This window comes from Vulpes lagopus, chromosome 17 (assembly GCF_018345385.1).
Source record: "Vulpes lagopus strain Blue_001 chromosome 17, ASM1834538v1, whole genome shotgun sequence".
Classification (NCBI taxonomy): domain Eukaryota; kingdom Metazoa; phylum Chordata; class Mammalia; order Carnivora; family Canidae; genus Vulpes; species Vulpes lagopus.
Window position 1 is genome coordinate 24,392,837 of NC_054840.1, and position 12,327 is coordinate 24,405,163.

At 36.5% G+C, this 12,327-nt stretch overlaps 1 protein-coding gene across 4 annotated transcripts in view; it reads right to left on the minus strand.

The window, feature by feature from the left end:
• The window catches only part of VPS8 (VPS8 subunit of CORVET complex), a 249,364-nt gene that overhangs the window by 130,273 nt on the left and 106,764 nt on the right, over positions 1 to 12,327 (minus strand). For all 4 annotated transcript variants that reach the window (XM_041731695.1, XM_041731696.1, XM_041731694.1 and 1 more), the window contains 3 exons: positions 8,102 to 8,144; positions 6,631 to 6,703; positions 6,223 to 6,342 (listed from right to left, as the gene is read on the minus strand). In XM_041731695.1, the coding sequence (XP_041587629.1) occupies positions 6,223 to 6,342; positions 6,631 to 6,703; positions 8,102 to 8,144 (236 nt within the window). The remainder of the gene's footprint in view (positions 1 to 6,222; positions 6,343 to 6,630; positions 6,704 to 8,101; positions 8,145 to 12,327) is intronic.

A 12,327-nucleotide genomic window follows, 5' to 3' on the forward strand; every position in this document is an offset into this window, starting at 1 on the left:
ATCAAAAGCAGGCCAGAACCAAAGAATACTGCAATTAAATTTGCAAAATATAGTGATATAGAAAAATAATCTTAAAAGCAACAAAAGAAGTCATTAATTTACAAGGGAAAACCCATAAGGCTAGGGTTTCTGTTGAAAGAGATTTTTCAACAGAACCTTGGCAAGCCAGAAGAGAATGGCATGATACACTCAAAATGCTGAATAGCAAAAATCTGCAGCCAAGAATACTCTATCCAGCAAGGCTACCATTTGGAATAGAAGGAGAAATAGAGTTTCTTAGAGAAAAACTGAAAGAGTTCATGATCACTAAACCAGCCCAGCAAGAAATATTACAGGGGACTCTTTGAGTGGAAAGGAGACAACAAAAGTGACAGTATAAATGCAGGGAACACAAAGCAGCAAAAATTAGTATTTTGGTAAAACTCCGTCAATGAACTCACACACAAAAAAGGATATACCAGATAATAACATATACCCAAAACATGTGGAGAGGAGAAAAGAATGGGAATTTGCAGAAAAGGTTATAAACAAACCTAATGGTAAGCACATATCAAAACCCACTAATAGGGGATCCCTGAGTGGCTCAGTGGTTTAGCGCCTGCCTTCAGCCCAGGGTGTGATCCTGGAGTCCCAGGATCGAGTCCCAGATCAGGCTCCCCATATGGAGCCTGCTTCTCCCTCTGCCTGTGTTTCTGCCTCTCTCTGTGTCTCTCATGAATAAATAAAATCTTAAAAAACAAAACAAAACCCACTAATAAACATGCAAAGAATAAAGAGAAAGAAATCCACATACAGCACTAAAGGAAACCAGCAAAACATGAAAGAGACAAGGATCAGAGAAAATCTTCCAAAGTACCCATAAGATAAGTAATAAAATGGCAATAAACACATATCTTCAATAATAACTTTAATTGTAAATGGACTAAATGCTCCAATCAAAAGACACAGGGTGACAGAATGGATAAGAAAACAAGACCCATCTATATGCTGCCTACAAGAGATTCATTTTAGATCTAAAGATCTAAACTTTCAGATTGAACGTGAGGAGATGGAGAAATATTTATTACACAAATGGATGTCAAAAGAAAGCTAGTGTAGCAAACAAGACTTTAAAACAGACTGTCACAAGACAAAGAGGGGTGCTATATAATAATTAAGAGAATAAGAAAATATAAATTGTAAATGTTTATGCACTGAAAATATAAACTGTAAATGTTTATGCACTGAAGATGCATCCAAATATATAATATAAAACATTTACTAATAAAGGAACTAATTGATAATAATACAATAGTAGAGCACTTTACCACCCCCACTTATATCAATGGACAGATCATCTAACAGAAAATCAACAGGGTAACAATGGCTTTGAATGACATACTCCACCAGATGGTCTAAAACAGAATACACATTCTTTTTTAAGTGCACATGGAACATTCTCTAGAATAAATCACATATTAGGTAACAAAACAGGCTTCAACAAATACAAAAAGACTGAAATCATACCATGCACCTTTCCTGAAACAATGTTATGAAACCAGAAGTCAACCATAAGAAAAAATCTGGAAAGACCACAAATACATGGAGGTTAAACAACATGTGACTCAACAATGAATGAGTCAACCAGAAAAATCAAAGAAGAAATTTTAAAAATACATATATGGACACAAATGAAAGTGAAAACACAATGGTATAACCTTTGGGATGCAACAAAAGTGGTCTTAAGAGAGAAGTATACAGTAATACAGTCCCCTCAAAAAGCAAGAAGAATCTCAAACAACTGAACCTTATAACTAGAGGAGCTAGAAAAAGAACAACAAACAAATCCAAAACAGTAAAAGGAAGGAAATAATAAAGATTGGAGCAGAAATAAATGATAAACTAAAAAAACAATAAAACAGATCAATGAAACCAGGAGTTAATTCTTTGAAAAAATTGATAAATCCCTAGCCAGACTTATCAAAAAGAGAAATAAATAAAATCACAAATGAGAGAAGGGAAATAACAACCAATACCACAGAAGAGCAATTTTAAGAGAATGTTATGAAAAACTATATGCCAACAAATGGACAACCAAGAAGAAATTAATAAAATTCTAGAAACATATAAACTACCCAAACAGAAAGAGAAAACTTGAATTGACTAATAGCCAGAAAAGAAACTTACCCAATAATTTAAACAACTCCCAAAAAACAAAAATCCAGGACCAGATGGCTTCACAGGTAAATTCTAAATTAGAGTTAATATATATATAAACATTTAAAGTAGTGTTAATAGGGGATCCCTGGGTGGCTCAGCAGTTTAGTGCCTGCCTTTGGCCCAGGGCATGATCCTGGAGTCCCGGGATCGAATCCCACATCAGGCTCCCTGCATGGAGCCTGCTTCTCTATCTGCCTGTGTCTCTGCCTCTCTCTCTGTGTGTCTCTCATGAATAAACAAATAAAATCTTATAAAGAAGCATTAATACCTATTCTTCTCAAACTATTCCAAAAAATAGAAAAGGAAGAAAAATATCCAAATTAATTTTATAAGGCCAGCATTACCCTGATACCAAAACCAGACAAAGACACCACAAAAAAAGAGAACTATAGGCCATTAACATCCCTGAGAAACACAGATGCAAAATTTCTCAGTGGAATACTAGCAAACCAAATCTAACAATACATTAAAAAAAAAATCATTCACCACAATCAAGTGGATTTATTCATGGGTTGCTAGTTCAAAATTCACAAATCAATCATGACACATACATATATTTCACTCATAAGTGGAATTTAAGAAAAACAAGCAAAGGGAAAAAAAGAGAGGCAAACCAAGAAGTCTCTTAACCAAAGAGAACAGACTAATAGTTACTAGAGAAGTGGGTCAGGGGATGGGTGAAACAGGTGATGGGGATGAAGGAGTACGTTTGTAAAGAGCATCAAGTGCTGTATGGAAGTGCTGAATCACTATAGCATACACCTGAAACTAATATTACACTACATGTTAACTGTAATTTAAATAAAAACTTTAAAAAAAGAACAACCAATATAAGCAATAGCATTGACAAATCTTGAAAGCATTATTTTAAGTGAAAGAAGCTCCAAAAAATGACAAAGCATATGATTCTATTCATATGACATTCTGGAAAAGACAAAATTTCAGTGTTAGAAAGCAAATTGGTAATTCCCAGGGGCTAGGGTGTAGGACTAACCATAGAACTGCAAAAGTGACCTTTTGGCATCATGGAAATGTTCCATAGCTAGACTGTAGGAGAGGTCACAAGACTATACATTTGTCAAACTCTTCTCTTGAAATGGATGAACTATATTTTGCATATATTATACCTCAAGGAAGCTAAATTTAATGAAAAAAACATTCCTAAATGAAAAAAGGTGGTAAGATGTGACTTAAAAATTTGTCACATAAATTCTTGTGTCTCCCTGAAAATGTTTTTTATTAAGACATATTAACTGAATTAGGAAGGTTACATGATTAATCAATAATAGCAAAATAGGGTGAATGCAGCATTTTGGATCCTAAGTCTTACCAATTTCTCCAGCTCTGGTATTTACAGAGCTGTATCATGCAGCCAACACTTGATACAAGCATAGAAGAAAAACCCAAGGTCTTTTTTTTTTTTTTAAGATTTTATTTATTTATTCATGAGAGAGAGAGAGAGAGAGAGAGAGAGAGAGAATGGCAGAGACACAGGCAAAGGGAGAAGCAGGCTCCATGCAGAGAACCTGACATGGGACTCTATCCCGGGTCTTCAGGATCACGCCCCAGGCTGAAGGTGGCGCCAAACCGCTGGGCCACCGGGGCTGCCCAAACCCAAGGTCTTGAAAGGCATTTCAAATTCATTAAGTTCAAAAAGAGAACTAATGTCTGTATCTCCCCCACCCCTTACCAGAACCCTGCTCTACCCCTCATCTCCTGAGAAACTGGTTTCTCCTCTGATTCCCTACTGAATAAATAAACCACTGTATACCCAGTTAGCCAAGTCAGAAATCTAGGAATCTTTGATGCTTTCCATTTGTCTTATTCTTCACATCCAACTGGGCAATAAGCCCTAAGGTTTAGGCCAATTTGTTTCCTAAAATATCTTTCAAATCCTTTCACATTATCCCTGGTGTCACTGCTCTAATTCAAGTAACCTTTATCTTCTACCTATTTACTATAGAAATTTGCTAACAGATCTTCTTGCCTCCAAAGTGGTCTTATTTCAACCTTTTTCATACAGTAGTCAGAGGGAATTTTTCTAAACTACCAATCATTATATTCTTCTACCTAAAAGGTTTCAGTGGCACTCTATTGCTCTAGTGTATATGGATTCACTATGGATTACAAAATTCTCACTACGGATTACAAAATTCAATCTTTATCTACCTCTTTGGGTTTGTTTCTCACTATAGGCTTCCTTATCCTTCACGATGTGGCCATACTAATTTCCTTTTTTCCCAATTCCCTGAGCATACTTTTGTTCTTCTACCTATTTTTCCCTAATCTTAACCTAACTTCTACTCATCCTTTGAGACTCACATGGACATCGTTTCATACAAGAAACCTTTCTTAACCTTCTATTAGATTCCTCTCTTAAGTGTGTATAGGGTATGGCATCCTGCACTTCTCCAATAGCATGTACTACACTATGCTGTAATTACTTATCTTTTTTTTTTTTTATTTTTATTTATTTATGATAGTCACAGAGAGAGAGAGAGAGAGAGAGAGAAGCAGAGACACAGGCAGAGGGAGAAGCAGGCTCCATGCACCGGGAGCCCGACGTGGGATTCGATCCTGGGTCTCCAGGATCGCGCCCTGAGCCAAAGGCAGGCACCAAACCGCTGCGCCACGCAGGGATCCCTGTAATTACTTATCTAAAAGTCTCGATCCTCTTTCTCCACAAAGGCAGGATTTGTATTTTGTAAGCCAAGGTTACACTCCCAGGTAGTACAGTACATGTGATAAACTAGGTACTCAACTATTTATTAAGCAAATGAAATTGTACCGAAGCCTTATGATCAATCCTCATATCATAATTCAGGTATCAGCACAAATCCCAATGGTCTTCAGTGTTACTAGAGCCCTTAAAAAATGAAAATTAGGGATGCCTGGATGGATCAGTGGTTGGGCGTCAGTCTTCAGCTCGGGGTGTGATCCTGGAGTTCTGGGATCGAGTCCCACATTGGGCTCCCTGCATGGAGCCTGCTTCTCCCTCTCCTGTGTCTGCCTCTCTCTGTCTCTCTTGAATAAATAAATAAATACAATCTTAAAAAAAAAATTACTTAAAATTCTTTGTTGCTCTCTACCACTCATTCTGTACTCTCTGCCTCACTGTTTTTTTTTCCTACATGCCAGATACCAAGTACCCTTATGTTCTCTAAGGTTGTCTAAGGTTTCTTAAACCAACTAGATCTGACTTCCACTTCTAAGGTTTTTTTTTTTCCTTTTTCCTGTACAATTAAAATTACCACTTCTGAAGTCAGATATTTAAATAAACTAATTAAAAGTATAATATATTTGGAAATCTTACCCTTCTCATGGGCATTTTTTAAAGTTTAAGAGTTTATTATATTATTCAATTTGTAAATGTACTATATGATCAGCAGAGAAATTTGGCCCATCTCACAACTGTGTTTTATGCATTTGTGAATCTGCTGCTTCTCTAAACACTATAATATAAACACTATCCATGTTATCAAAAGCTTTTTAAAAAACACTACAATACTATTTAATTGTAAAGATATGTGTTACATAATTATCCCCCTGGGGGCATTTTCACAGAGAACCTGGCTCACCGGAATCCATCTTTAATTAAATATGAATAAGGATGCTTTTTCAGCAGGAAGCTTCCATATTCCATTTAAACTCCAGTGATTTCCACTGTCATGTCCTTCAGATTCTTCTTCCATATTCAGTATGTCAACTAATATAACTTATGAAACCAAAAATGTACTGCATTTCTAATACTGCTTTAACTTTTTGATAAATCAGTACGTATTAGAGACAGAGAGACACGGGGGCAGTGAGGGAATATGTAAGGAGGAAGGGAAGCAGTGGGGGGAAGAAGGGAGATAAAGAATTAGGAAGTATCGGTGGCACAACAAAATTAAACATTTTGAAATGATTACTGTTCACTTTTAGGGCATAAAAATTGCACCTGCATAGATTTTTTTAATAGAAAGAAGGATGTTTATCACCCTGGTTCCTCTAAAAACCCCTCAAAATCATATTATCTCTTACCAGTGCCAAAACATTTAGAAATTCTCTTGTGTCAAAATGTAGCAGAGTTCGAACATAGGGGTAGATTTCTTCCTCGGGGGAAGCTTCTGCTGAATGCAGGCGAATCAGAAATTCAAAAACCTGCAAGTTGAAAGAGAAGTTGATTATTTTCTCTCCTTACAAAGTATCTTGCTGAAGCAACGATTCCCAGTTGGACAAAATAAAGGCATGTCAATTTAGTTTAACTTGTCACCATGTTATAACTTCTCTAATCTGTCTCAGCTCTAATTCCTGGCTGCAGTGATGGTGAGTATGGTCTCTCCCACCACAGCAGATAGCTTCTCACCTGTAACCCTCAATTACAGTTCATCTTTTGTGCATTTTAGCAAGAAGTGTAGATTGTAAAGATGCTGTGGAAATAGCACCAACCTGGTTTTTAACCACGGGAACAAGATCTTCAGGGATGTCACCAAGAGGATAGGCTCGGCCTGCAAGACAACAGCTAGAAGAAAAGAACAGAACAGACTTGGTGACTTATAATGGGCTGACTTCCAGGTAATACACAGTTTCTCAGACCGAAGATACTAACTTGATTTTTAACCAGGCTCAGCTTTTGTCAGATCGAGTTCAAACCTGATCAAGATGTGAGCCAGTTCAGAAACTGTAGCCAACAGGAATGGTGTTGAAATAACACAACCTGTGACAGGGTGAGCACTTTCATTTCTTCTTATTTTTCCTAAGAAAAACCCAGACCGCACTAGGCGGACAAGAAGGAATGAGAACAGACTATCTGAAAGTCTCACACTGAGCACCAGAAAAAATCTAATGGCACCATTACGTTATGTTATGATTTACTGGTTAAAAGTAAAGTTCTTAGAGACTTTAAACTAGTGGGTCTAAGAAGAGTGATTACAGACAGGGAATGAGCTAGGCTAACAAATGTCTGGAAAATGTCTGCAATATTACAAGTCTTCAGAGACAGGAAAACCTGATGAGAACTTAACTGTACAGTTTTACCTCTAAATCAGACCTTCCTTACAGCTAATGCTTTATGGATTATGCTTGCAGGCTGAACTATAAAGACGTCTTCTGAATATGTCTACATTTTGTGATGGGAGGGGCACCAATTTTAAACTTTTTGGAACTAGTCATTAATTTTGAATGGATTAGGGACCGCATATTCTAAGAAGTTTAAAGTAACAGATAAAGTACTAGCTAGATGCTGCAATGTTCTTCTAAAGAATCAACATAACAAGTGTGAAATAGGTCTCAAAGTGAACTCTGACACTAGATAGGAGCTAAAATGATGGTCTGGCAGATTGTCGCCTGTGTGTCTGGAGCCTGGCAGCCAGTTATCCATCTAAAGTTCTACAGGACAGAATTCTTAGACTGCAGACTCTGCAAGGAGTAACAAGATAAGACATTTCACAACCTCTGTCATTAACTTCATGATCTAAACACATCTTTTGCCCTTTTATATAAAATAGAAACAACATATATTCCACAGAGCCATCAGTAGTAAAATATTCTACCACCAGGCTTTCTCAAACTCAGCCCTTATTGGTATTTTGACAGAGATAATTCTTTGTTGTGTGGACCACCCTGTGTACTGCAAGAGACTCAGCAACATTCCTGGCCACCACCCAACAGATGGCAGCAGCATCTCTCCCCTAGCCCCAGTGTGACAAACAAAAATGTCTCTGGACATTGCCAAACAACAGGGTTGGGGGTTCACCAACAGAGGACAAAATCACCCATGGCTGAGAACCATTACTGTACATACAAAAACTGAAACACGAAAAGCACTACAAAGATAGGAGATGACAGTACCTCTAAGGATACAGGGGGGTAATTATAGAAGGAGCATATACACAGATAAATTTTTTAAAAAATCTCTTACCTAATATATACGAGAAGCTTGTTGCCCATAACAACTTGCTCATCTAAAATAGAAAAAAGTTATCTTCAGCAATTCTCTCAAAACCTTTTTGGAAATATAATCTTTATTTGCAAACAAAATAAAGCTTGGCTATTAAGGTAAATATCTTCCTAAATAACACACAATTTGATGAGACCACTTTAATTCTTCATTTTAGAATTTTCATTAGATCCTTCTCACAGAGACAAAATCAAGAAGTCAAACAAGGGAACAGCAGAAGACATACAACTGAGAGTAGAGAACCAAGTATTATTGGCTTAACCAATAATAGGGGAAGGTGTAGAACAGGCCATGAGTTGATGAGTTAAAGATCATGGCCAATTAAGTAATAAGGATAAGTATGTCTTCTCAAAAAAAAAAAAAAAAAAGGATAAGTATAATGTCTTCTCATTTGCAACATGGACTCTTACTACTTATTGTGTTCTAGGGCTGAGAAGGTCACAGTTCGCAAATGTTTAAAAGACTTAGATTAGTTTTAGGCCAAGGGGTTAAGGGCAACATAGAACAGAGTAGGAGTCTCAAGAGTGGGTAAAGTGATCAGTAATTCTTATAGTGTGCAAATTATAGGAATTTGTGATTAGTAGCAATAAGCTGAAGTTTCTATTTTTGATATGTGAATAGGCATAATGCAAGCAAGTGTACATCTCTTAATCAATAATCCTTTCTAAATACTCCAAATCTGTTTTAAATGCAAATAAACTTGAACTGCTTGAAATTATATGAATAATTACATTTTGCTTCAATTCCAAACTTTTAAAAATTAATAAACCTTATTTTTTTGAGAAGTGTCACTAGGTTCAGAGCAAAACTGAGAGGAAATATAGACTTCCCATATACCCACTTATCCCCCCTGCCACACAATCTCCTCCACTATCAACATCTGCTCCAGAATGGTACATTCTTTATCATCAGTGAATCTACAGTGATACATCATCACATTAAGTCCACAATTTGTATTAGAGTTCACTATTAAGGTTGTGCATTCTATGGGTTTTGGCAAATGTATGCTGATGGATGAGCACCATTATTGTACAGAATAGTTTCACTTCTCTAAAGTCCTCTATGCTCAGCCTCCCTCTCCAACCTCTAGCAAACACTGATTCTTTTATTGTCTCCATAGCTATGCCTTTTACAGCATGTCGTATAATTGGAATCAGACAATATGTACCCTTTTCAGATAGGCTTCTTTCATTAGTGATATGCATTAAAGTTTCCACCCATGTCTTTCCATGGCTTGACACTTCATTTCTTTTTAGAGCTAAATAATATTCCTTTGTATGTATGTACCACAGTTTATCCATTCACCTACCAAAGTACATCTTGGTTGCTTCCTAGTTCGGGCAATTATAAAGAGAGATGCTATAAATATCTGTGTGCAGGTTTTTTAAATATGAAAGCATGACTGCTGGATCATACAGCATAAGTATGTTTAGTTTTGTTAGAAATTGCCAAACTATCTTCCACAGTGGCTGTACCATTATGCATTCCCACCAGCAGTGAATGAGAATTCCTGTTGCTGCACATCATTGCCAGAACTTGGGTGTTGTCAGTGTTACAGATTCTGGCCATTCCAATAGACATGTAGTGGTATTTCACTGTTGTTTTAATTTTAATGTCCTAATGATGTTGAACATCTTTTCATATGCTTACTTGACCTCTGTGTATCTTCTTTGATGAGATGTCTATTCAGATAACCCATTTTTTAAAATTTCAACTCAATAAATGAACATATAATGTATTACTGGTTTCAGAGGCAGAGGTCAGTGATTCATCAGTCTTATATAATACCCAGTGCTCATTACATCATGTGCCCTCCTTAATATCACCCAATTACACCATCCCCTCATCCCCTCCCCTTCAGCAACCTTTATTTCTGTCCTATGATTAAGAGTCTCTATGGCTTATTTCCCTCTGATTTCATCTTGTTTTATTTTTTCCTCTCTTCCCCATGACTGTTTTGTTTCTTAAATTCACAAATGACTGAGATCATATAACTGTCTTTGTCTGATTGACTTATTTTGCTTAGCATAATGTCCTCTAGTTAGTTCTATCCATATCTTTACAAATGGCAAGATTTCAATTTTTGATGGCTAAGTAGTATTCCATTGTGTGTATATATACCACATCATCTTTATCCATTCATCTGTTGATGGACATCTGGGCTCTTTCCATAGTTTGGCTATTATGGACATTGCTGTTATAAACATTGGGGTGCAGATGCCCCTTCAGATCACTACATCTGTGTCTTTAGGGTAAAAACCCAGTAGTGTAATTGCTGGGTTGTAGGACAGCTCTATTTTCAACTTTTTGAGGAACCTCTATACTATTTTCCAGAGTTGCTGTACCAGCTTGCATTCCCATCAATAGTATAAGAGGGTTCCCCTTTCTCTGCATCCTTGTCAATATTTGTCATTTCCTGACTTGTTAATTTTAGTCATTCTGACTGGTGTGAGGTGGTCTCTCATTGTGGTTTTGATCTGTGGTTTTGATGCCAAGTGATGTTAAGCATTTTTTCAAGCATCTGTTGGCCGTTTGTACGTCTTCTTTGGAGAAATGTCCGTTCATGTCTTCTGCCCATTTCTTGGTTGGATTATTTGTCCTTTGGGTTTTGAGTTTGATAAGTTCTTTATAGATTTTGGATACTATCTCTTTATCTGATATGTCTGTCATTTGCTAATATCTTCTCCCAATCTGCCAGTTGTCTTTTGGTTTTGTCAACGATTTCCTTTGCTATGCAAAAGTTTTTTATCTTGATGAAGTCCCAGTGGTTCATTTTTGCCTTTGTTTCCCTTGCCTTTGGAGATGTGTCTAGCAAGAAGTTGCTGCCAAGGTCAAAGAGGTTGCTGCCTGTGTTCTCCTCTAGGATTTTTGTTCTTTATCAAGTTGAGAAAGTTTTCCTCTACTCCTAAGTTATTCAGAGTTTTCCATGAATGGGTATCAGATTTTGTCGAATGCTTTTTCTGCAACTATTGCTATGATCATAAGATTTTTCATCTCTTGCTTATTGATGGAATGGAACACATTAATTAATTTTCAAATGCTAAAGCAGCCTTGTACCTGGGTATATCTTACTCAGTTGTAGTGAATAATTCTTTTTATACATTCTTGGATTCAATTTGGTGATATTTTATTGAGGGTTTCTACATCTATGCTCATGAAACATACTTGTCTCAAGTTTTATTTTCTATAACGTCTTTGTCTGATTTTGCTATTAGGGTATTAGGGTAATGGTGGCCTCACAGAATGAGTTAGAAGTATTCCCTTAGCTCTGGCTTTTAGAAGAGATTGAAGAAAATTGGTATAATTTCTTCCTTAAATATTTGGTAGAATATACCAGTGAAACCCATCTGGGCCTGGCATTCTGTTTGAGGAGGTTATTAATTATCAATTCAATTTCTGTAATAGAGGTAGGCCTATGCAGATTGTCAACTTAATCTTGTGTAAGTTTTGGCAAATTGTATCCTTCAAAGAATTGGTCTATTTCATGAGGGTTATCAAATTTGTGGACATGGAAGTATTCATGATATTCCTTTCTTATCCTTTTAATATCCATGGGATCTGTACCTATCTTTTCTTTCATTTCTAATATTAGTAATTTGTGTGTTTTTTTCTTTGTTGGCATGGCTACAGGCTAACCAATTTTACTGATCTTTTCAAAAAAGTCAACAATTTTCTCTTGAGTTCATGGATTTCTGCTCTGACGTTTATTTCTTTTCTTTGCTCATTTTGGACGTAATTTGCTCTTCTTTTTCTAAATTCCTAAACAAGAAGCTTAGATTTTAAGTCTTTCTTCCTTTCTAATAGATGCATTCAATGGTATAAATTTCCCACAGAGCACTGCTTTTGCTGCATCTCGCAAATTATAAGTTATTTTCATTTAGTTAAAAACAAATTTCTTGAGATTTCTCCTTTGTCTCATATTTTACTTAGAATGATCATTTCCCTCACAGCCCAGGTCTCTGTAGACCAGCTTAGCAAGGGGCACTAACAGCCATCCATTTATGCCCCCACCTCCACCCCCGAGTCAGTTATTATTGTATTTTTTTTTTGCAAAGAGATAAAACTCCTCCGCTCTGGCCCCTATGTCTAGTGAACACACCAGGAGAGGGCAAGAACCGAGTTTATTCCCTGTCCTTGTCTCCTCTGTGAATTGAATTTCAGAAACTTTTTTATACATGCAACACAAA